Source organism: Lytechinus pictus, chromosome 2 (assembly GCF_037042905.1).
Source record: "Lytechinus pictus isolate F3 Inbred chromosome 2, Lp3.0, whole genome shotgun sequence".
Taxonomy (NCBI): Eukaryota; Metazoa; Echinodermata; class Echinoidea; order Temnopleuroida; family Toxopneustidae; genus Lytechinus; species Lytechinus pictus.
In genome coordinates this window covers 55,005,267-55,031,653 of record NC_087246.1, presented here as the reverse complement: position 1 = coordinate 55,031,653, position 26,387 = coordinate 55,005,267, and the positions used below count along the sequence as shown (strand labels likewise).

Below are 26,387 nucleotides of genomic sequence, written 5' to 3'. Positions count from 1 at the left end.
TCCTCAATTTTTTCACATAGAGCATATTGTATAATATTCAATTCAATTCAATTTATTTTTCATTCTTCAACATAATACAAATAATTACAAGATAAAATAATTCAATTCAAATAAAAGCATGAACAAAATTCAACATTGAGTAAATGATATACATATTCAATAAGTGATTCAAATTTAAATCAATATAATCAATATAATTAAATCAATATAATTATATATCATGAGAAGAATGGAGGGGTCCACTGAAAAGCAAAGCTTGTAAAATGTGGACCCTCAAAAAGTTAGGATGGAAAGAATATTGAAATATACGTAAAGGAATACATGAAGATAACAAAAGGGGCAAAAAAATCTTATATACAGGATTGTGAAATTCAGAGACAAAAGACAATAACACGACAACACAGGTACATGAGGGTGGACAATAGTACGATGACAACTGCCTAGAATATAGAAAGAAAAATAGAGATAGGGAGAGGGATGCAAAGCTTGTATCTGTTATACTGACAAAGATCTATATGCTCCTTCCATAGCATGTTATAATCAATACTGATTTGTGCAATCGGTAAAAGAAAACTGGTCACTATGTGTGAATAAATTGATTTTATTGGCATTTGATTCATTTACTTGTAAAATGTCAGTATATCTGCATACATATTCTTATTCAATTACAGTATACACAGTATAAACACTGTTCAATTTTTTTTCGTACGATGCCGTTTACTAGTTACTGTAAAGTTCATCTGGTGAACAGTATTGTGTAAGATTTAAACAGCATTTTTACAGTATTTGTTTAATGTACTTTTATTTATGTACAGTATATGATGATGCATTTACTGTTACATTTTATTATGTTTATTAGATAACTTTTAGGTGTTGTCAACTACCTTGACATCAGTGACAATACTGCTTGTTGATTGGCTCTTCCAATGAAAGCAACTTTTTATGAAATGAAGCCCAGTTCTGTTTAACCCACCACTTCATCCCACACGTCCAAAATTCCACAAATCATGTTCCTTTCTTTCCATGAAAAATTCAGGAAATAGATGTCTTTGAACCACTGCTGCTATTTTTTTATTTACTACATTGTTAAAAAAACAGGACATTTTTTAAATTACTGTTAAAAATGCGAGTGAGTGAGCATAATTGCTTAAGGTGACAGACACCAGGAAAGTAAAACTTTTCAGGGATACTTTTCAGCGGTGGTGTCGTCAACATTTAAATCTTAACCAAAGTTAAGTCTTGGAAATTTCATCATAACTATAAGAAAGTATATGGACCCAGTTCATGAAATTTGGACATTATGGTAATGAAATATCACTGATCATCTTGCGTGAGTTTCAAGTCACATGACCGAGTTCAAAGGTCATTCATGGTGAACAAACATGACCATATTGGGGATATTTTCTTAAATGTCAAAAGTTGGATATAGGTCATAAAACTTGGACATAACGGTAAACAAGTGTAATTGATCATCTTACACAAGTTTCAGGTCTTATGATTAAGGTCAAATGTCATGTAGGGTCATTGAACTTATCAACTTTGAAATCTTAACCAATGTTAAGTTTTTGTAATGTTATCATAAATTTGAAAGTAAATAGATCTATTGCATGAATCTTTGACGCAGGGGTAATCAAGTGTCACTGATCATTTTGAATGAGTTTCAGGTCACATGATTGAAATCAAATGTCATTTAGGGTCAATTAACTTTTTTTTTAAATAATGAGTCATCTTAGTTGTGTTTCAAAGTCAGCACTGCTGCTATATTGAATCATGTAATGCAGGGGAGACTGCCAGAGGTGTTTTCACTTGTTCATCATATTGGATATAATAAATGTTCTTATAAAAATTATCTGTTTATGGTATAAAACTGGCCATATTGGTAATACTGTATCATGATAACTCATAATTGAGATCCCTGTTTGTTTCCTGTTGAATGAAATGAAATATTAAAATTATAGATTGATTAGTATTTCTGTCAGAACTTCAAAGAGATAGCTTATTCATTAGGTGCCAAAGAGCTTAACACCACTCTATCTTTATCAGCAATAATGGGAGAGGCAGTTAATTGCTTTTCACTGCTTCATTAGGCTAATGAGTCAGACTTTTTACAATTTCATTTCATATTTCGCAGGTTAAGGATATTGTCACAATTTTTTATGACAAGAGAGGGGTCTGTTCTTGCCATGGAATCGAAAAAGAATAGATATATGAGCAAATCATCTTGATTTGGACACATGTTGATTCATTCTTGTATAATATTGGGTGGGGAAAGTAAAATTTGGTGTTAAATGTTCAAAGTACATGTATGCATACATGTGTAGAATATAACTCAAATCCAAAATTATCTTTATTTCATGACTTGCAAGACAACATCATAGATGACTACTAATCATGACTCATCCAGTTTTTTTTATAATTTTGGCATAGATACTACTACTATTGATTTGCTTGAAATGTATTATAGTATATCTTCCATTAGAAATTGACATTTCGACCAACCCATATCCCTGCTTGAGAACCCATGAATTATTTCCTGGGGCCGGAAACACAAATATTGGCAATTGAACAAAGCTTAATTATATGCTTCATTGCATATAATGATCATTGTAGTCATATAAAAAAATTAGCCCTGTGATCAAGTTTTGTATGTTTTGTGTTTAGGGGCCCAGTTATCATTGCTATTTCAAGGATATTGATATCACAGAGGAACTAGTCTGTACACCCTATTAGATTTATTCAAGAACTAAATACCGTACCTTTGAATGCAAGATGAATTCAAATGTTAACACTTGTTTTTTTTTTATAAGACAAGGTGAGGACAGGCACTCAAGATAAAAGAAATGGAGTACAAGAAAAAAATATGCTGCATCATGAATTTCAAATACATGTGAAATTCATTGAGAAAAATTTGTTCAGAAGTGACTAAAATATCAAAGATGTAAATAATGAGTTGTGTGTGTTGGTATCAATTGAAAATCATTTAAGTGTAGAACCAAGGAGGATTCTACTTATGCCACATTAAATTTCATATAAAGCACTAGATATAGCTGTGTTGAGCAGTGCTATCAACACTAGTGTCAATATTGTGTAGAAATTGACAGTTGATATGTGGTCATCACAAAAAAGTAACAAGAAACATTTGGAATACATGATGATCTCTTGAATTATGGATCTTTTAATATTATTTTTTACAATATGAGGCTATTTATGCATTTACACACCAAGTTGTCTTTTGCTACTGAGATTTAAATTCTGAAGCATTATGAATTGAAAATTTATTGTAATCTACTATACTTCCCAGTCTTATTTCAGTGAGAGTAAATTATAATTTACTCCGAATATTGAGCAGAATATATGTCAAGGACTCCTAAAATAAAAATCTTTTTGATTTGCCCTGTGGATATATATTATCAGTTGTATTCACTCACTTAAATTGACATTAAACTGCTTCATATGCTAGAGTAAAGTAGAAGTAAGAAAGCATTTTCCTGTGCATGATGTACAATCCTTTCATTCAAAGCCAAAAGAATGTGGCTGTTGTGGTTCAGCGATGCTCAATTATTTGAGTTTGCTTGAAGCACTGAAATAGAAATTTGGGAATGACTGTTGTTTGTGGTTTTAGGATAAAAACTGTAAGAATTGTGTTATGCATAACTAACACTGTTCAAATTGGGGGTTTTATCTGCTGATTTTTACTTTCTGTACTTATCTTTGTGGAAACATTTCATGTAAGTACATTAAATGCTTCAGTGAGACAATATAGTAATGTAATTCTTACAGTGCTGTAATGCTGTCCTTTGTACATGATATTTGTGGTGAATATACAGTGAATGATGTATCTACACTCATGATTATTTTTTAAACTGATATTGCAATAGTTTTCTTTTAGAAAAATGAGAATAAAAGTTGAATTTAATAAGTCTAATACTTTTAGTATATTTAGTACCCTTAATGTTAAGAATCTGTGTTTTCTAGATTGTAAATGATATTGCCTTGTATTGCAGTAATATATTAATTGAAGAAGAGTAAGTAATAGCACAGTACATGATAGGCTGCCACAAATAAGTGTTTGCAAATACCTATCTGTATTAGGCTCTGTTTGTACCTAACAATAGGTGGTTTCAAACCGCCTCGATCACAAGAATCCCCGTTAAATTACGAGAACTTTTTTAGGCTGAAAAATACCCATTAATTATTCCTGCATTCACACCGCCCTGAAACATACCCTTCGGGATGAGTTCCTGAAGTTACGAGCATGCGCAATATGGTCTGATAAGCAGCAAGGCGCGAAATTCAAAATCACTAGCCCAGCAGCAACCCATGCACGGCGCCGCACCCAACGACACGCTGGGCTAAAAGTTCCCGTAATTTGCTTTCAGACCGCCAAAATACCCATGACCTTGGAAAAATCCCCGCGAAAGTTCTTGTAATTTCGCCAAGTACCTACTATTTATCGGGTATTTTCTTTCGGGGATATTACGCGTAGTTTGCTTTCACACCGCCAAAATACCTGGTATTTTCTGATCGGGGTAAATTTCCCGATCAGAGAATACCTGGAACTGGCGAACTTCGAGGCGGTCTGAAACCACCTATTGTCACTCATTCATAGCCATTCAAATCATGGAACTAATAACAATGCCATTTTCTTGATTTTGATTGTATATTATGTAAAGCTGTAATCTGTCAATTCTGTGAGAACGTTGAAATGCACAGATCTGTTCCCCCTTTGTGAAATTGTTTAGAATGTTGTGAAATTGTTAGGAAATAATGGATATAGGGCTAAATGATTTTGATAAAGAAATAGAAAATGTTTACTTGTGATTTCCCTTCTTTTTGTTCTTTCCTATGTACAGGAATGCTGCCTGAAATAAGTGAGAAAAGACGGTGAATCTTTCAGGAGCCATTGTTCTTCATGAAGTCTACTCTATAAGTTTCAAGAAATATCAGAGAAATAATGATTTATTAGAGACAAGTACTATACACAGTTTCACCATTAAGAAAATATGATAAAAATACAATGGTGGAGAAGAATAACCAAATGAGAATAAGTGATGATGATATAATCTCAAAATTCAGTGATAACTTCAGCTTAAAGCTTCTATCTCCACTCATTCGTCTTAAAAAAGAGCTGCGCCTCTCACTTCCCGATCTTGTTTCAAGACATAAGCTTCAAGAGAACTTAGGAGCAGGTGGAAATAATGGAGGAGACATTATAAAAGACAATGGGGTTGAAACCAGATTTATGACAAATGATGGTTCAGATTTGGACAGATCTATTCTTCACGATGGGAAACTGGAAAGCACTTACAATGAAAGTGAACTGCTGCAGTCAAACTTGGAATCAACGGAAGAAGTGAATGTAAATGCCACGCTTAAAACTTCAGAGAAGATCCCAGACAAACAGGATGTTCAAATCAAGAGAAAACGTGGTAGACCACCAAAGAAGGTTAGATCAGTAGGTGGTAATGCCACTAAAGCTGTAAGCTCTACCAAAGCCCCCCACTGCCAGTCAACTGTCTTACCAACAAGAAAGGGGAATAGACAAAGGAAACATGGATTAAACGGTCATGGCAAAGCACTTAGTGAAATTTCTATCACAGCTCCTGTAAGTCGCTTACACGCTGCAGCCAGCCAAACAAGTCAGTCATTTCCAAAGTCAAAGTTTGGATCCCGAGCTGGAAAACATCAGATCATCCGTAAATACCCCTTGAGAAAATTGCTTCATTCTAGGTCACGGTTGTCCAGATTTCCTACATATAGCAACAGTATTGGACAGATCACAAGAAAATCATCTGATGCAATTAGTATTGATGAAATCTCTGTGAAAACTAATGCAAATTCCAAATGCTTTGCTGGGAAATTGTTAAAAACAAAAGAAATTCCTCCAGAAATCCTTGAAACCATTAATAATATTTCAAAATGTGTTACAAGTGACTCTTGCAGTAACCCTGGAGTCGATTCAAAGGAAAGCAATCAAAAGGCTCCTGACAGGGAATCTAGTGAAGATGTAGCAAGTACCATTTCTTCAGCATACTGTGCTAAAGAAAAAAGTAAACCCAAAAAACTCTTGAAGAGCAAGTCAAAGATGCAAAACTCTTGTCTCCCTAAAAATCTTCCTTCATCCCCATTATGTGTGGATCGTTCTGCAGAAAAGAAGTTATCAAACTCATCTTTAGGATGTGAGAATCGGTGTAATGATTCTGTAGGTGTGTATGATTTCACTGATTCCTCAAATGACAGTGTATGTAAGCCAGCTCCTCCTCCCCCAGTGATGCTACAACGGAAAAGAGGCAGACCACCGAAGCAGAAGAATTGCCATGCACAACGTAAAGCCAAGTTCCAGCCAGTGACAGTCTCATCAAGTAGAACATTTTGTAGAAACCAGCCAAAAACTAAAGCATCAAACAATTGTTCTAGCATTTCTCAAGGTCCTGTGCAGCCTGTTAAGAAAAGGGGGCGTGGGAGGCCACGCAAAAACACAAGGGCTATGCTGTCATCACAGAAAAATTGCCAAAAAGAATCCCAGAAAGTGTTTAATGTCAAGGAAGGAAACAGCTTACATCATGAACGTGAATGTTCAAGTTTACTAGTGGAAACAGAATTTCCCATTCGACAGGAAAAGGTTGTTGAAGAAAAAAATCATGGAACAGAAGAGGATTGTAGTCAATTGCATGCTCCAAAAGTAACAGACAGTAGACAAGATGACAGGTGTGTCTTGTTATTACATAATACACAACCAAATCCAGTAGAAGATGAAAGTGGCGATATTCCTGATGCTATTCAGACACCAGGCTGGAAGGACAAATCATCAGAATATCAGATGATGAATGATGAAGTGTCATGTTTGACACCTCCAGGATCCAATGAATGTCTCTCAATATCAGGAGATGACAAACTTCAAATTCACAAAGAGTCTTTCAACCAGAAATCATGTCAGAGCCCAAGTAACAGCACTATTTCATATTCATCTTCATCTACTCAAGATTTCCTCTTCAAAGATGGTGCTTCATCACCTTTATCACATCCAAATATGCCAAATTTTTATCAAGATAGGACAATTATAGACAAGTCCTCAGAATTGCCAGAAAGGACCAACTCATGTTCTCCTTGTCTGCCTCCAGAAAATAGAAAAGATCTGTTGTGTAGCAATGAGTACAGTCAAAGTATGACTGAAGCCAGTCAAGAAAATGCTGAATATTCATCTACTCAAGAATCTGATGGACTCTCACAAATCAGGATTACAAAAACTATTTCACTGTCCCAAGATGAGCTTCTTACAAACAATACAGGGTGTAATAGCGTCGAGACTCTTGGTGATAATTCAATAGACAATAAAAATGATATTCCAGTCCCAGCTTGTGATGATTCTTCTATTTTGCAGAGGAGGGAGAGGAAAAACATTTTCCAGGCACTTAGAGGGGGCTTGAATTCCCCACCTTCTAATCTGATCAGAGACAATGGAGAGACCGAGTCCAGTACACAAGAAGACTGTCACCAAGAACAGATGAGTCTATCAGACTCTGATATACCTCATCTTGAAGCCTATGGAGGTTGTCATTATGGACATGCTTCAAATGGTAGTCCACACTCAGGGGCTTCTGACACTTTACCAATTCTGGAAAAAGAAGCATTTCATGATACTTGGCCCAGTAACGATAATGATGATGAAGATGAATTCGAATTTGAAAACCCATCAGGTGATAATTCGGAATTTGAGAAGCCATCAGAAAGTGTCTCTGTTGAAGATTCTTCTAAGAACTGGCCTACTTTATCAGAATTTCCACAGTCTAATACTGACATGAATAATGCTGCTGAAGAAATTCATCAGGATCTTCAGAAAGAAGATATTGGTATTCAAGATGATGAGGATGAATTTGAGTTTGAGACTCCTGATGAAGATATGACCATACATCCATCTGAAAAGTCACCCATGGAACTATCCACATCATGCCATGTCACAATTAGTGATTCATCTTCCCGCAATGAAGGTATCCATGATGGCCAGGAGTTGCTGAACGAAATAAAGGAAACAGAATATGATGGAGGGCAGAATGAGAATTCCTTTCCAAATCTTGGTCTTTCACCCAACCCATTGGGAAATTCAGGAGCACTACAAGGAAATTCAACATCTGGTAATTCTACACCGATGAAAATAGTGGAATTTCAGGATTGTACAGCAAGTTGGTCAACCACGCTTGGAACTGCAAGTCAGGCAACCACGCTTGGAATTGCAAGTCAGGCAACCACACTTGGAATTGTCCAGATTCCAGCTCCTGCAGACAATAGCGAAGAACAGTCTGGAAATGATACATCCATTCAAGAAGTCTGTAAAACACAAGGGTCTTTGGAAAAATCTTTATCAGTCAGGAATCCAGGTAATATCACTAAAAATGACATTACTATCATCTCAGATCAAAAAAATGAATGCAGACTACCTGATATAGAAATGGTGCAAGAAGACAAAGAAATAGACCAGAAAACAAATAACATTCCAGATAGCCTAAGTACGCAAGACCTGGGTCAAGATAAAATGCATTCAGTATTAATCACACTGTCCCCAGAGATGGAAAAAGAAGAGGTCAATTCTGGTGAAATGATGGACATTCCAGATTCTAATGTTGACCAAAAGTTAGGAGAAAGAGATGAACAATGTATCAAGACAAGTACTGCAGAATGTAATGTTGATCCAATTGAAGATGGAATAGAGGAACAATCTAGGGAGATGAAGGCTTCTGCAGAATATGATGTGGGCGAAAAAGTGGAAGAACAAGATGAACCATCCCTCAAGCTGAACAATACCTCAGAATGTAATTTAGGCCCTCAAATCGAAGAAAAAGATAAGTCATCCAGTGAAATGAAAGATACTGCAGAATCCATAGGAGAAAGCGATGGAAAACTCAGTGAGCAAATGGAGAGTAGTACAGAATGTATTGTGGACCCAATCATAGAAGGAATAGCTTTCGGAGAATGCATTGCTGACAAAAAATTTGAAGAACCAGATGAACAATCTAGTAAGAAAAATTGTACTGAAGAATGCAGTGTGAACTCCAAGATTGAAGGATTGGATGAACAAATGAGTGACATGAAGGCTTCTGTAGAATGTATTGTTGCTGGAAAGATGGTAGAATGCAAAAAGGACTCCCCAATAGAAGCTACAGATGAAAAATCCAGAGAAGTGAACAAACTTGTAGAATGCATCGTTGAGAGTTCTGAGGAATCCAATACTCCACAGGAGATTGAAAAGGAACATCTCCAAAGTAATGTGCCTGGCGATGAAATGGTACAAGTTCCGGAATCAGCTCCTGCTGACACAAATAATGCCAATAGCTCATATCAGGAACAACTTCCTGTTTCTGAAGCTAAAGGACTGCCTAACAACTTTTCCGATGGAGATTTGAAATGCTGTACAGGAAAGAAGAAACTGATTACTAAATTCACACTACCCTATGGAAATGATATAACAGGTCATATAGATAGAGCCACTCAAGATGGAAATGACTGTGGGGGGAATCTTCCTTCTAGTGTGCATATTGAGGAATCTAAATCTGAGAAAGAGAAACAGGATCGTGATTTGCAGCAAATGCAAGATATCAGGCTACATACACGTCCCACAGCAGAAGGACAGCCATGTCATCATATAGATAGTGACACTGAAATCATATCAGATATTATGGAGGAGATACTTTCAAATGTAAGCATTCTGCAAGATCAAATTGTAGAACATGCAACCTCCCCAGTTAGTGAAGAATTACAAGGGACATTAGAGTCTACAGAGGGTGTAATTGAAGTTGTACCAACAAGCCATGAAAACCGTTCCAATGTAGTGGACTTACATGAACAAAAAAAGAAATCTCTAGAGGTTTCCTCACTTGGCCCTGATGTCAATGAAATATCTTCAGTCAGCAGTCCTAAACCAGACATTTCCTTGGACACTTCACAGAGTATTGAACTACAAGGAGCTTCAGTGACAGAGAAGACCCTGGAAAATGCCAATTCACTATCCGGAGACTTTCAAAATGAATCTGACTTGCATGACTTGCAGCTGGCATCAGCATCACAATGTAATATATTCGCTGATACCTTAAAGGAATCCAGTCTGTCCTCAGAACAAGACCCACCGAGCCAGGAGAAGGTGCAAGATCAGTCTGCAGATCATCAACTGTCCTTTCAGTTAAATTTGGAAGAGCAGAAATCGACCACTCTTGGACACAGCCAAAATGACTTTACAACAGAACACCTGGAAGAGGAATGTCCTGAAGAAACTGCTACAAAAGATCAAACTATATTAGCTGAAACACCATGTCATGATGAAGGTTCAAAAACTCCGACTGATACTGCCCAGGTTGGAAATAATCTTCTGAATAAACCATCTAAAATGTCTGAAGAGCTAGTTAATCTTATTGATGCAAGTAAAGAATCATACCAAAATTACAATATATTCTTGGGAGCATCTGCAGGTGATGAAACAATGGACATGTTGTCTATTGCCTGTGAAGAAACAGTAGGGGGATATGAAGAGGATGCTATGTCTACAACAAGTTCTGGAGGAGCTACTATAGCTTATCCACTCAGTGATGGAGATAATTGGGGTGATCCTAGAGAAAGCATGGTTGGTAATGTTGTCGAGGTTGAAGAACATCAGTCCTCACCTGTGCCAGACATGACAAATCCAACAACATCTCAACAAAGAACAGATGTAAAACATACACTGACTGCATGTAAATGGACTGTAACATTCAGGAAGGTAAAGAAGAGGAAAAGATCTAAAGAAAGACACCATAAGAAAAGCAGAAGTAAAAAACACAAGAAACGTCATGAACCAAGCAAGCAAAAACCAACAGACACTAAACAGAAGTGCCATCTCAAAACAGATCTTGGAGCTGATAAAGAGGACATATTTGATAATGAGACTGCTGACACTACTACAAAGCTGCTAGAAAGAATGGAGGTAGAAAAAGATGAAAACCCCAAATTGCTTCTCCAAAAACAAACCATTGATAATGAATCCTGTGATACCAGGGAATCAAGAAACCACATGGACACAGAAATTCTAGAAGATGAAAAAGATGTAATTGAACAATCAGAGGCACCAAAATCTCCCGAAAAGCTACAAATGGCTAGCATTTCGTCCCCCGTTTTCAAGAGTCTACGTTGTCCAGATACTCAAACAAATCAATCTATAGAAACCAATCTGAAATCTGTTCCTCTTGAAACTAATCCTCTATCTGGAAGAATTGTCCCAATTACAACTAATGAAAAAGTACAGGAAGTTTCTGATTTAGATAAGAGACCGAGTAGTGATGATTACAAACTTTGTGAGCCGGTTATTGGAGGTGCTGAAGATGTGGTCACTTCAGTGATTAACGATGACATTCCCAGAACACCTCCAAGTGACCAAAAATTGTGTAATGTACCAGTTACAGCTGTAAGTCCTGCACCACGTGTTGACATTTCACTCCCATCTGTAAGTCTGCCAAACTCCCAAGATGTTACTCTTGTGGAAGAAATTCAGCCATCAAATCCACCATGGCAAGGCATGGAAAATGTCCAAAGAGAGAGTACAAACATGCATTCAGTACAAAACACAGCTGGAAAAGGTAGCAGAGGTGCTAAGACAGTGCACCATATTACCCAGGATAGAGCAACATTCTTTGGTACACCTAGGAGAGACAAAAGTCATTTCAGACCAAACATTACTATTGGACATTCTCTATCAGATAACAGATTTTATCTACCACATGCAAAGCAGTCACCACACTCTCTTCAACAATCTGCACTGCAAATGATGCATGTGAGGCAATCATATAGGAATCCATCTGGAGCCTGCAAGGAGCTTAAACAACACCTGCTCAATAAACAGAGGCTTGCTGCGCCAGGTTCGCAAAACCAGTTCCCCCAAAGTCACCTGCCCATAACCAACAAAGAAATTGTTTCTAATCAGAATCTGTATTCAGCTATTCTTCCATCAGAAAGAGATTTGGCTTTAAATCTACTACAGAGGCAGTCACAGATTGAAGTAGGAAAGAAACACGAGGGCGAAGCAAACAGACATAACTCTGCATTGCCTTTTCTCCAAGTACAAACTTACCAAGAACAATTTCAACACTTTCCTCCAAGAACTTTACCTGTTGACATGAACCTCCATCATTCTGGAGCACTGAACAGCAGCAACATTTCAACTGGAGTAGGTCACAGAGATATTGATAGGCTACAGCCTCATGGTAATAGGGTTGCAACAGCTGGAACGTTTAGCCCTCCATGTGCAGATGATCTCCAAAGAAATGCACCAACACTGCACTTGGGGCAAATTCATGAGAAAGCAGAGAAAAGCAAAGTGGGATACTTGCCTGTTGACAATCAGTTAGGATATGCAGAGAATATTCCAGTTTTTACTGCTAAAGGGCCAGAGAAACAGCTTATTGCTGTCTATCCTGATGGTTATGTTCCCGTACCACAGACAGAAATTTCAACTCATTTGAATATCCAACAAAGTTTTCAACATGCTAGAAAGCTCACCCCAACCCTCCAACATCCTCATTCCAATACTGGCATGAGTATTTCCCAGGCTAATACGAATCGAGATGAAATGCTGTTATTGTTGAGGCAACTTCATGGTGGAAATGGAACAAAAAGCATGAGAAATTTCCCCGTCAACCTAGACCAGTTTGGCACTCGGACTTCTGGCATTTCACCTCTGGAATCCCCACATATTCATGAGAATACCAGACTCAACCAGGTTACTGCACTGATTCAGAAACCCTCACAAACATCAACAGCATTACATCAACTTCCAAACTACCCACAAGACAGTCATTTACAAAATCCATTGATGATGGAACATGTCAGCCAGAGAAAGAATACAGTTGATGCCCAACGTGAGTTGTTTCATCCACACTCACCGCAAAGCAGTCAGGGTAACTTTTTAGCAGGTGCTCCGAGCAGCTTCCACAACATGACATCAAGTATTCCTACTCCAAGAATGCACAGCCGAACTCCTACACCTGTATCAACTACCACAAGTACAAGTGATAGCTTTACAAACCTGTCTCAACTTCCATCAACAGAATTAGAAAGGACACCTCTTTCAAGAACATCAACACCAAGGAGTCGATGTACTCCATCATCTACACCACACATGATAAGTGAATCACCTCTTCCAGGACAAACAGAAATATTACACTCTTCCTCAAATAACTGTAGTGCTATAGAAGATGTGCCTCTGGATCTTACCTGTAAAGGAAGAACAAGGTCAAATGTTGACAAAAACCCTACAGCTCCTCTTGATTTGTCTTGCAAGCCAATACTATGTGACACTGAATCACAAGAGCAAAATGCAGTACAGGTCCCTTACAGTGTCCATGAAGAAAGCAGAACCCAGGAAACTCTTCGAAGATCACATTCTGAAGAGCCAGGAAGTGATATTGAAGTTGTAGATGTACAAGGGGGTGTAGAAGTGAATGGAGATGAACCTCAAGATCCTGTAGTACTGAGTTGTGGTTCATCAGATTTGTCTTCTTCCATTAACTCTTGCATTCCAGTTGAAAATAGAAGTGCTGAAGTCATATCTCATCAAGATCAGAATATTCCAAGACAAGATGTGAATATTGATTTGCTTAGAAGTAAACTTGGACTCCCTGTCAATGCTGACAATTCATCTATCCCTGTAAACTACCAAGAGAGAAGTGAAACAGTGATAGATTTATCATCAGTTACCAAACAGTGTCAATCAAGGGATAGAAATGTGTATATGGATAGAGCTGGAGGACCTCATGTTTTTAGTGATCTGCTGCACCATGGACTGACTTCAGGAGGACCTGGCCTGAAAATTGCAAAAACATATAACAAATTTGCCAATCCAGTTACAAGTACTCCTTCAAGTATTCCACTTATTGATCTCACATCGATTCCCAAGAAGATGCATGTACATGATGCCTCTGTAAAGTCAACATTAGAGGTTCATCACAGAAAAGAGTCAAGGTGCAGTGCCAAGACACCACCCAATGCTCAAGGTCAAATTTCCTATGTGCCATGTCAGCTCCGAAGAACAAGAAGTGATGATACGGAAGTAAGGCTTAGCTCTGGCAATTTGGAATATTCAAGTAAAGTTAGTCCAGCTGTTGGTTTGGAAAGCAACATCCCTCCTGATGATTCCTCTATTCCACCCCAAAGTATAACAAGAAGTTCTTCAACTTCCAACATTGTAGTCAGTTCTGCAGACTCTAATTTACAAGGGCAAAATAGCCCACTACATTCTAAATTTAATGTCCCAATGAATGTTCAGTCATTGAGTGAAATGAGTCAATGCCCAAAGAAGCGGTTCAAGCGGGCCCATGAAGCATCCTTCTTGCAATCTGATGTAATGATTCCTTCAAAGATCCCTGCAGCAAAGACAGACAGTGATGTGGCAAAGCCTGCACATCCATCTGGACCTCGTAAAAGGGGAAGACCAAGAGGAAGCAAAAAGACTGTTATGGTTAGTCAAGTAACTCCTGTAATGAAACAATGCAAATTCTGTCAGTTTGCAACCACTTCTCGCCAAGAAATGAAAAATCATGTATACGAAAAACACTTTCAAAAGTACAGCATCAAAGCTACTAAGTCGAACAGTGTCATTAGTATTCCTGATCAACTTGCAAGATTGAATGATGAAGTCAGTGCCTCACTACCTGATGGAAAAGGACTGAGTGCAAAAAGTTTCAAGATCATGCCATCTCTTGAACATGTAAGGCCTCGTAGGAACGCTGATGTATCAAAAGAAATATCAAACATGCAAAGAACAGGAACAGACTATTGCCTACACTGTGATCACTATTTTCCCGATACAATATCACTTGCGAGACATCAAAGAATTCATCATAATGAGAAGCAGAATTTTGGATGCAGATTATGTGATTTTTGTAGCTCTGCACCAGGTCCTCTTGTGTATCACATCAACAAAACACATTCAAAGGAACTTACAGGTGGTTCTTGTCCATTCAGAGACTGCAGTCGTCGGTTTTCAACGGTGAAAGAGGTGAAGGATCATCTGAATGACCATTGGATAGAGAAGCAGTTTGCGTGCAAGATATGTGGTGTACGCTACCAAGTCCTCAGCTCTCTCAAGGCTCATCTGGACCGCCACAGTCAGAATTTCCCCAACATATGTAAGGTATGCAATCTATCATTCAAAACACCGGGAACATTGCGTAGGCACCAGAAACTGAAAGATCATCTGCCAAATCCTTAAGAGTGTGATATATGTGTCTGCTGAATCAGTAGATTCTTTTACGTTGAAAGATGTGTGAGTCATTCGTTCTGAAGCAACATGAAGATTTCTTAGATTAAGGGTGACCTATTATTTTGTTTATCAATGTCATGTGAGTCACAATCAATTAGGATCAAGAAACCTTTTTCTCTCTTTTTCTTGACTAAGAAATTGTATTTACATTGAATCATGTAGAAACATTTCCAAGAAATCAGATTTTCATCATTCATTTCATATGTCTACTTGACTTAACAAAGTTTTATGAACTCCAGTTAAGCTCTTATAAATTGTATTTATCACCATATTGACATCAATTTTTTTTATTGGACCCTTCATTCCTATAATTATGAATTATTGATTCTATTTCAACATACGTTAACAGAGTATCTATTTTATTCCTGTAACCTCATATCTGAAGGACTATCACATTTATATGACTATATGGAATGTAGAAACGGCATCCTATGTAAGTACAGTTTCAGATTTTAAATGTTTTGATGAGCACTTTGTACTCCGCACTATTAGATAGAATGTTTTGTCTAAAGGTCAATCCAAAATCGACTTAGATTATTTTGCCAATTTGCTCATGAAAAGGGAGGGTCAAACAGAGAGATATATCTCTATGGGGCCAAATTACCTATTTAGGATTTACAAATTAAAAATGGAATCGTGTCTTTCTGCAGAACTTAAAAGGATTCTTTTGTGAATATTTTGAGAAAACATATTTTTCAGTACTTGGTGCAAATTTTCACGATCTGATGCGAAATTGACTTGTAGTTTTCTCATTTTATTGGGCGCTCCTTCTCTATGTGCACAATTTTTGTTCAAAATTTAAAAAAATATCTAAGCAACCTACTTTATATCTAATACCTTGGTGCGGGGATAAACCAGCAGAAAATGATTGTGGCATATTTTGCAAATGTCTATCAGCTGTGGCCTTAAAAAGATAGATTAATTGATACAAAATTAGGTGAATATGTCTTGCGGGCAATCCTAAACAAGATCGCAAATTATTGCAACTCTATGAAATAATAACTCCAATCACCTCAACCTCCACCCCAAAATGGGGGGGGGGGGGTAGTGTCATTATATTTTTAACTGTATTGCAATGTTGTATTTCTCATTTCCTGTCCGATTTGTTTATTTATTCACTTATATACTGCCTTCAAGGAATGCAAAAACAAATGTGTGTTTGGGTTAATAACACGTTTATTTTGCAACAACAAAAAATTGTCTTTTTTGTGCCTTTAAAAAAATGCATGTATTATTCTTAAAGTATATTTTATTTTGCATGGTTGCGCAGCAACGTTAATTGTAATCATGGTAATAGCACTTTGTTAAAGGTTTTACCAGGGGAACGACAACATCGATTATGTCTTAATATTTAACCCAATGTTTAGCCTAACATATCACATAGCCGTTGGTTCGTTCAGAAGTCAAAACCTCGTCCTATATTATAATGAATAAGTTATTCATTAATCGTTCTATTTTGAAATTAGAAACAAGAAATTTTTCATCGTACTGTCGACAGAAGTTTTCCTTCAAAATGTAAATATCAAAGATTATTTTTGCATGCAAGCTTTGTGTTTTATCTCATTTTGAAAAGTTTGTAAAGTTCGTAAGGTTGCCATAATTCAGTTATTAATTTGGTGATCGTGAATTCATCAAATTTCTGGGGCAAAATTATGGAATTTTTAGGTTTTCTTTGTCTCACATTGTGCGTGGGTTTTCTTTGCCCCTCCCCCATTTTTATTATTCACCTTATGTTTGCATTTTTTTTTTTGAGCTGATCACGATCACAAAAGAAATTGAAACTATATTTGAGCTTTTTGCACCATGCTTGCTTGGAAACTTTTTTTAAAGTCGAAAACTAATGTACATTTTAGGTTCCATGACATTTGCTCCGGCGACAATTGCTCCGATTGAAATACTGCACATTGAGCCAATCATATAACCTAACCTCCAAAACTGAATAAACCCTAATCCATATCTTAACATTATTCTTAACTAAAACTCTATCACAATCCGAACTCTAAACCTAATTTGCCCTCTGAAATAATTAAGACCGGAGCAACCGGGTTTCAAAGATTCGAATGTGTTACGATTCAAATTTAGACCTGAATGATTAATATAGAGTTGACTGCCGGAAGGTCGTACAACTCGTACATGGGTTTTTTTGCATTTTTAGATTGATTTCACGTGTCAAACCAGTAAGAGTACATGAATATATCCATGTGTTTATATATGACTAAAAATATTTTTAAGTGTATGAACAAATTTGCAGACCAGAGTAGATGTAAAACTAGGTACGAGATTTGATTGGAAGAGGGTTAATTCCGGCGCACATTTCACGATCCGTTGCTGATCGATTTTCAAAGAATACCGTAGCATTTGTTATGAACATTACAACCTGTAAAATCTTATTGGTCAAAATTCCCAATAGTGGTATGAATGCTAAAATTGTATTCATGTCTAAATCGTTATGACGTCATCGGCAGCGACTTGATGCCGATGTGTAGTTTACACCGGGACTTTACTCTGACTACAAGGGCATGCAGCAAAGCAGAAATTAAATTTCAGTATTCTGAGCATTATAGCGAATTTCACTTCTTTCATATTCAATGCAAAATGCGATTTGTTCATAAATCGCATCTTTGACAGATCGTGTAGTGTGCGCTGGTCTTTATAACATTTCGGTATTAAGTCGTGTAGTGTTCGTATCCAGTCGTAAACACATAGCCCTTTGTGCATATTTCATATATACATATATACATACCCAGTAAATGTAAATTGATTGGATAAATGTTATTATCGGTTTTTCTTCGTGTTTACAATAATGAGGTTTTGAACTCGTTCTAGGAACCATTCACGGATCTGTTGATTAAGAAATCCATGGAAACTGTGGGATCCATACGTGCTTGAATAACTACGGCAATATATTCTACCCGACTTCCACGTACTCTATCGTACACGATCAGGAGAGGTGCTCTATGTCTGTATTGTTCTCTCGTAAAGTCTGGTAACGTTTTTTAATTCCATTGGTGACGATAGGTATCAATTGTATTGTATGTAATTTATCACATCATATTTGTAACAGTTTGTATATGTTTTTCTTCAATTTATTATTACGAACTTGAGACAGTTTTAAATCTAATATCCATGCGTGTATTTAGGGATGAATCCGTGTTTTCCTCGGAGGTATTCCTCCCATTGTGATAGAAATTCGATGTGAATTTAACTTTTTGATTTTGATTTATGAAATTGCAACGGAGTAATGGCAATTTCACTTCTGAACTATACTATGCCCAACACAAGACATACATGTTCAGATGTAGGTGTATATATCCCTTTTCATCTAGGTAGGCGCATTATAATAGTGGTAAAACAGCCGATCGCGACAAGGGTCACACTCGGAGTTATAGATGGTACACCAGACCGCAATTTTGGTCAAAATCTTGGCCAGAGTTGGGGGTATATGTGGGGCTATCGCGGAGTATCATCAGACGAAATAAATTATCTTTTTTTTTTCTTTAATGTGAGAATAATAATAATAATATATGTGATTTGTAATGCGCCAAATCCACTCGGCAGAGTGCCCAAGGCGCAGTGAAAGAAGAAAGAAAGAAGAGTGATGATGTGATACATAATTATGCTTTCGTATTTTGTAGACAATGCATTCTATAGGTGAAGTAACATCCGCGTTTTAATTGAATACATCTTCTTTCACCATGCTTTTAGTGTGCAACTTATTCCGATGACGATTTTTTTTTTTTTTTTTTTTTATCTCTTGTAACGAAATCTGATAAAACTGAAGCTCGTGACGTAAAGAGGCAATTGGCTTAAAGATGTTGTTTGGACTGCATATACCAGTGACAGTAAGATGATCTTCATAGTAGTATTATATCTGGACGATGGAGATGGTAAGCTCTTAATTTATTAGGCTAAGGTGTTCTTGAGTTTTCACGGCGTGCAAACTATTTAGGCGAGGATACGTCGAGTGACGACAGAATTACATTTCAATAAAAAATGAAATTGTGTCATTCTGTAGGCCCATTATAGCCTACAATTCGTGTATGCTCCAAAGCATCGTCACACCCGCGCAGTCGTTCGAAACGATCATCCAATTATTGGGTTTTCGTTCCTACCTCGTTGAATTCGTGTTGAATATGCTCTCTTGTTAGATTTGTGCTTCACATTCGCAATTATTTTTGGCACCTTTCTTCATTGCGCAAAGCCGCTTCAGAACTCTCATGATGTTCGTGACGTCTTCATTAACATGGGCTAACATTCGTTAACATTTTTCGGAAAATGCAATTGTAGAAATAGAAACACCCGCCCATTTTTTGTCGACAAAAAAACTATAGGCCTGCTAATTTTAAGATAATAATATATTCTTATCGCCCAAGTCATTCCGGAAGTAGCGAATACTCGATTTCGACGCCCTTGTCGATAGGCCTGGGCCTATCATCCTATTTTGATACAAGAAAACGATATACGCTCGGACCGCCCCCGTGAAGTTGCATCGAAATGCAGTTTTTTGTGGCACGCGCGAACGATTTGCAAAGGATGCGAATGTTGTAATGGCAAAGGCAGAAGAATATGAGTTTCTCTCCGAAAATTATCTGTATTCTTATACCGAAACCCTCTGAAGACGTAGACCATGATTGCGAGGTTCTCATGATGTCCATCGCTGATCCGCCGCAAGACATAAGTCCACTGGAAGAGCAGTTGCCTCAAATCAAAACGAATTGAATGTTCCTATATTTATAGTGAAAAATTATATTCGCTGCCTGTGAGAGATATTTGGCGAATCGTGACTTTAGATCTTGGCGGAGTTTTCAAGACCTATTGGAGAATAAATCACGAGTAAAACACGACATGGCCTTGGACGCCGTGCACCTACGCCGGCGAGAAATTGGCAAGCTTCCAAACTATGCGATTGTTTGATAATGTTTGGAAGCGTAAAATACGACCTGGTGGGTGTTTCATAAAGTTGTTCGTAACACATGAAGCTGTTCGTAAGATACGAATGACTTTACGCACGACTGGTGATCCTTTCTTGTGCTATGTGATTTCCCTATCCCTGCCCAATATAATTGATTTATGACCTAACAACATGTTTCAGTCGTCCGTAAAGTTGTGCGTAACTTTACGAACAGCTTTATGAAACACCCACCAGGAACGCTGGGCAATACGCCTGCGAACAGGGGCGTCGATCCATTTTTAACAAACTCACCCACACACACACATAGGCCTATATGCATATATATATATGACTCATGAGAAAGAGACACATATCTCACCAACAAATTAATGCGTGCGCGAAGCGAGAGCTGAAAATGTTGATATTTCGATTTGAAAAAAAATGACAGTTTAAAGGACGTTTTTGATAAGGAACAAGATATATATCCAACAAAAGATTATTGCAAATCGAAGCGGGAGTTCTTTTGAGGTTTAGAACTGAAAATTCACTTATTTAATCATGAAAAGTATGGGTTTTTGCTACAGAAATGATGCGAGCTGAAAATTTTAATATTCCAATCTGAAAAGCGGACATTTTGAGCACGCTTTTAAATAAAGAACGAGTTGGTATCTCAATCTCTCTTGCTGATTTCTGTGCAACATTACAATCTTATTTTATTTTTGCACATGCAGAATTATTGGGGGGGGGGCAAAACGATATGTTTGCCCCCCCCCCCAATATTTTCATTGGTGGGGCGATCGCCTGCCCCCCAGGATCGACGCCACTGCCTGCGAAAATTTGGCAAGCTTCCAAACCCTGCCAATTGTTTGATAATCTTTGGAAGCAATAAAAGTGGCTGTTGGACTTTGTTTCTTCGTCTTTTTTTTTTTAAGTTCGCATTTTTCATAAATGTATAGCCGTATAATGGGTTATTATATGATTGTGACGAGCATACGAAGGAAGAACAATAACAGTGATACGCGTCGAATCCAACATTTGCCTTTTATGCACTGAAAGTTCATCAACTTTGCGCAGACTTTTGAGAGCCTCCTTGATTGTTCTTTCAATGGCCGTGAAAAACGTTCGCTAGAAATTTCCATCTTTGAAATCCTGCCGAAAAGACCGACAGTAGCCAACAATAGCACTCCCCCAAGATTTTTTTCTTTCTGGTAAGGGGTAGCCCTCAACGTTTTACGCGATATCAGGGACGGATCCAGGATTTTCCAAGAGGTGGGGGGAGCACATTTTCCCGAGAAAAAAAATTGACAAGCAAAAAAGTAAAATCACTTTCAAAGGGGGGGGGGGTACACTTGTGTTTTAACGGCATTTTTACATTACAAATTTTAATTGTGCCTGTCAAAGTTTTCAAGGAGCAAGCTAACGATTTGCGAATGAAGCAATATGTTTTAATGGATTCGGAGAACTTTCTTCTCCGGCAGTCATAAGACAGTTGCCTGAAAAAAAATTATTCTCGCGCAGTTTATGAATGTCGTATGTTAACCTGCCTGGAATACACGAAGAAAATGCGACCTAGAAGTGAAAAATGCTAGTGTTCTGTGAATCATGTGCGAATTTTTTGAGGATATATAGCGACACATGTGAACGCTTTGCGTCCAATTCGCGCGCAATGAACGCAATATAATGCGACACGGTGCTACATGCGTACATACGTAGTTATAAAACATCAAGCACTAGGTTCAATGGTTTGGTCCTGCCACCAAATGTCTGAAGATACCTAAAACGTTCGCAGAAAAGTCGGGAAACTAGTGGGCGAACTTCGGTCGCGCGAGATAATCTGCAAAACTTGTAAACTGGCTGAGGATTTGTGAAGATTTACGAATATCGCACGGATTCTGCGTTGGTCTTGCGCATATTACGAAGCTAAAACGAACAAAAATGGCCCGGAATGCGGGAAACGTTCGCGATGAATTTGAAATTATTTTGAAATTTCCCCCGAACTAAAAATAACGACCGATTTGCAAAGCTACGAACCTTTTGCAGCAGAAAATGCGTGTGTTGGATTTTACCATTTTTATAACATTCGCGTCCTTCGCAAACCATTTGCCTGCCCCGTGAAAACCCGAACTTCGTGGCTTGGGTGAGACGTTCAACAAACTTTCATGATCATCTGGATCGGGATTTACGAGGAATTTGCGGAGACTTTGCTTACATCTTGAGAAGATCCTGTGTATATGACGAAGATGATAAATCGCGAGGTAAAACCTCTGTTGATGCGGGAAACTTATCACTTATCCAATTATTTTTTAAATTTCCGCTGAACTAAGAATGGCATCTGCAATTGATTTGCAGCCTGCAACCTATCCGACCTACGCGCAATTTTAGCGAGAATTTGCTGCACAAAATGCTTCTGTTATAATTTGCTCTAACGAAATGTTGTAATTTCGGAACCGCAATTTTGGTCTCAAAAGTAGCGCGAGCTGTGAGCCACGCGGTCAAAAAAATTTGCTCGGCGGATTTATCGCGATAACTGGATAGGGTGGGCTGATTCGCGTGCCCGTGAAAACACACCTTAGTAAATTGTATTTGTACGTAATAACAAATTATTCTTTTTTAACCAAAGGAATTAAACTGAATACTGTATGATTGAATATTTTACACAAGGTATTGGTTAATCATTTTATCACGTCTCCATCTCCTGGTTGTTTCTTACTACGAATCATTCTCGTCACTCGGAATGCGGCGTCTGACACAGCGTGGCATGAGAGCCACTGTCTTCGAAAATATTTCCTCCGCCGTTATTTAGATGCTATATAATATTTCCTTTTTCTGTTAAGATAACACGTTCTCAATTATTCTGGTTTAGCAGAATAAATCGTATGTGATGTCCGAATTGTGTGACTGCATTGGTTTTAGTAATTGTTGGTCAAAGATCTATCTGACTAGAGAAAATTGATATTAAAATTCAATTATTGAAAATGTGCTTACTACTCAGATGTCACACTGTCGATGTGTACTTAGGATATCATGAACAACTTTGTTATTGATTATGACGTAATGGAAATTACAAATTGAACAGAATATTAATTTATATGAATATAGACTTCCTTAATTCGCCGCTGACTGAATATGCTAAATATGTCCTTTTAAATCACTTAAGTTCTGGTCAACGCAAAGCTAAAGCTAACAGGCCTGAAATATCCATAGCCTTTTATGTGTATTTATACAACGGGATAAATTCCAGACTTACATTTTTTAATCCAGTCCACTCCCCCCCCCCCCCCCCCCCAGCAAAAAGAAAAGATTCAAGCAAAAGCAGACTCTTAGTGTGTAAATCGTGACTAATATTACAAAATGTATGATTATTGTTTGGACCATCTTCATCCGAAAGTGTTAGTCTTGTGTGATTTTGGTGCATCTGTTTTTTTTTCTTCTTCTCTCTTCTAGTTCAGTGCTTTCGCGCACTGTTTTACTTTCTGTCGGTTCAAAGGGTCTTCAATCAATATAATTGGTGTATGTGGCCTCAACATTTGTATAGAGTTTAAGTATTGAACATATTAATGGTTGTGGGATTGGTTATAAAATAACCATATTTGCATTTTGTATAATGTAGTATGTGTATCCGTTTGCACAGTTCCTATGTATGATAGTGTGTATATATCAACGTATGTTAAATATTGTACACATCAAATCGTCTTTCAAAAGTGATGGGCATTACTTAACGTGTTCATGAAAACTTTCCTTGATCAGTTTGTGGAGTAGCCTATATTCTCTGTTTAAATTATTATTGAGAATACAAATTCCCAAGTTCTTGTGTTACTCATTTATTTCCTTTTGCAATTAAAGACACGTACGTGTCATTTTATCTGTGTTTCGTCGATATGAAATAAGTTTTTTAAAGGTCAAGTCCACCTCAGAAAAATTTTGATTTGAATCAATAGAGAAAAATCAGACAAGCACAATGCTGAAAATTTCATCAAAATCGGATGTAAAATAAGAAAGTTATGACATTTCAAAGTTTCGCTTATTTTTAACAAAATAGTTATATGAACGAGCCAGTTACATCCAAATGAGAGAGTCGATGATATCACTCACTCACTATTTCTTTTGTTTTTTATTGTTTGAATTATACAATATTTCAATTTTTACAAATTTGACGATTAGGACCTCCTTGCCTGAAACACAAAATGTTAAAATAATGGAATTCCACGTGTACAGGGAGGAATGAAACTTCATTTCACATGACAATGACGAGAAAATGAAAATATTTCATATTTCATATAATGGAATACAAAAGAAATAGTGAGTGAGTGATGTCATCAGTTCCTCATTTGCATACCGACCGAGATGTGCATATAACTGTTTTGTGAAATTAAGCGAAACTTTAAAATGTCATAACTTTCTTATTTTACATCCGATTTTGATGAAATTTCCAGTGTTATGATTGTTGGATTTTTCTCTTTTTATTCAAATACGTTTTTTTGGGGGGTGGACTTGTCCTTTAAAGTTGAAACAATCTTAGCCGCGATATACTTCCTAAGTTATCAAAGCTCGTTATGAATATATTAATTGGTCGTGTTACATGCCTGACTGTTGACGTCGGCTCTAAGGGGGTGTTTTCTATATCATTATATATCGTTTTTTTTGTTGTTGTTATAGATAGCACTCCTATCTAGTATGAACCAGAGCCTCCAAGAAAGTATGGACTTGTATATGTCGATATATGTATATTTTTACAGATCAATTGCTTTCCAATCAAACGTGTATCTGTCCAACTTAATAATACACGTGTCTTACATTAGGAACTTTGTGTATATATTTAAATGTTTTGCTATCTTGGAGAGCAATAAGTTTGTTCTATTCTTCCCCCCCCCCCATTTCCTTTTGTTTTAATATCTGAAATATTTTAATGAAGTTTTATCTCACTGGCAATACCTATCGAGACTCAGATATTTTATGCAGAATTATGATTCTGTTATGTTTTTGAAATATGCCTGCCTGTATACGCTTTTCAGCGAATTATTTCTGTTCATTCGGTCTAGAAGTATAGAATTAGACATGTATAGAAGTATGGAATGTAACTATTTAATTTTAGCTTCATTGATAATGTTCTAACTAAGATCTAACCACAGTACTAAATTGTAAAATGTGAAATATGAAATGTTACTTGCACTGTGTATGTAAACTGTCTATTGAATAACGTGTTTATGACACTTTAAGTATTTGTACCGCTCATTTTGTAAATTTTTGTATAGCCTCTTTTACGTGAATACAATTCATTTTGCGTGTTGCCATTTTGTGAAAAACATTTTTATTACTCTTCCTTGTTGGAGAAATAAATGATAAAAATATATAACGTCGGGTTCCCTTGTCATCATTTTACCTTGTACTCGAAACCACATTTTGCCGGCTTTTCTCTTGTTATTGGTCTGAGTCACTGGTAAAATTCAAAGGGAGATTTTCTCCAGCGGCTACCCCTTTCATAAACCCAATAAATCCTAATGCGGATAATTTTCGGAGTTTGTGAACGCAATTTATATTGAATTAGCCGCCTAAGAGTAATGCGGATAATTCAATAAAAATTGCGTTCACAAACTCCGAAAATTATCCGCATTATTTTTACGAGCGCCCGTCCTGAAAAAGGCGGATAATCGTCATGACAACTGGACACGCCCCCTCCGATGCGGTTGTGTTGGAAAAGGGTGACCTTGTGACCGCACCATGGCAATTATCCGCATTATTTGGAAATACGTTCATAAACTCAAAAATCTTGTCCCGATGCCGCTATTATGCGGATAATAGCAGCATCAGAATAATGCGGATAACTCTTGTCCTCCTCTGATTTTACGACCAAATTATGCTGCTATTAGCCGCATAATTGGGTTTTATTGGGTTTATGAAAGGGATTTTGGTGGCTGGGAACTTTTAGTCTCGACTTTATCCCTAGTCAGTTCTGTCACAATGACTATCGTGATATAAGAATCTCAGATATACGGACATTACTATTTTTACCGTTCATTAGACATGTTAGAAAGGGACTCCACATAAAAGCACAGACCCGCTGTGTATATGGGACGCAACCGCAGTCCCCGTTCTTGGTTTTCACGACATTTTCACGAAGTTTGGTGTGACCAGGAGTGTGTTTCATAAGCTATTCGTAAGTTACGAACGATTTTACGATTTACTGGTGATCCTTTCTTTCGGTAAATGGTCTACACTAAA

The 26,387-nt window shown here is 37.2% G+C and overlaps 1 protein-coding gene across 3 annotated transcripts; it reads left to right on the top strand.

Moving 5' to 3' along the window:
• Positions 1-209: 209 nt before the first annotated feature.
• On the top strand, positions 210-25,515 carry LOC129253951 (uncharacterized). 3 transcript variants are annotated; one of them, XR_010292657.1, is made up of 3 exons: positions 210-15,148; positions 15,663-24,066; positions 24,673-25,515. XR_010292657.1 is itself a non-coding variant. In XM_054892393.2 (3 exons), exons 1-3 carry the CDS (start codon positions 5,018-5,020, stop codon positions 18,164-18,166), a joined length of 10,242 nt encoding a protein of 3,413 aa, XP_054748368.2. In that variant the 5' UTR covers positions 210-5,017; the 3' UTR covers positions 18,167-25,515. The 3 variants fall into 3 exon arrangements, 2 of the variants coding, with proteins under 2 accessions (XP_054748368.2, XP_063951263.1); XM_054892393.2 differs by having other exon boundaries at positions 15,663-15,710; positions 18,104-25,515; XM_064095193.1 differs by lacking the exon at positions 24,673-25,515 and having other exon boundaries at positions 210-15,756.
• Positions 25,516-26,387: the final 872 nt, after the last annotated feature.

Bases quoted from the DNA above. Each gene is read 5' to 3' on its own strand.
- LOC129253951 (XM_054892393.2), top strand. From the start codon at position 5,018: ATGGTGGAGAAGAATAACCAAATGAGAATAAGTGATGATGATATAATC. The intron at 15,149-15,662 runs GTATGCAATCTA...TCATATCTGAAG, and splicing joins ATTTCCCCAACATATGTAAG to GACTATCACATTTATATGAC. The intron at 15,711-18,103 runs GTAAGTACAGTT...AACTCGTTCTAG, and splicing joins ATGTAGAAACGGCATCCTAT to GAACCATTCACGGATCTGTT.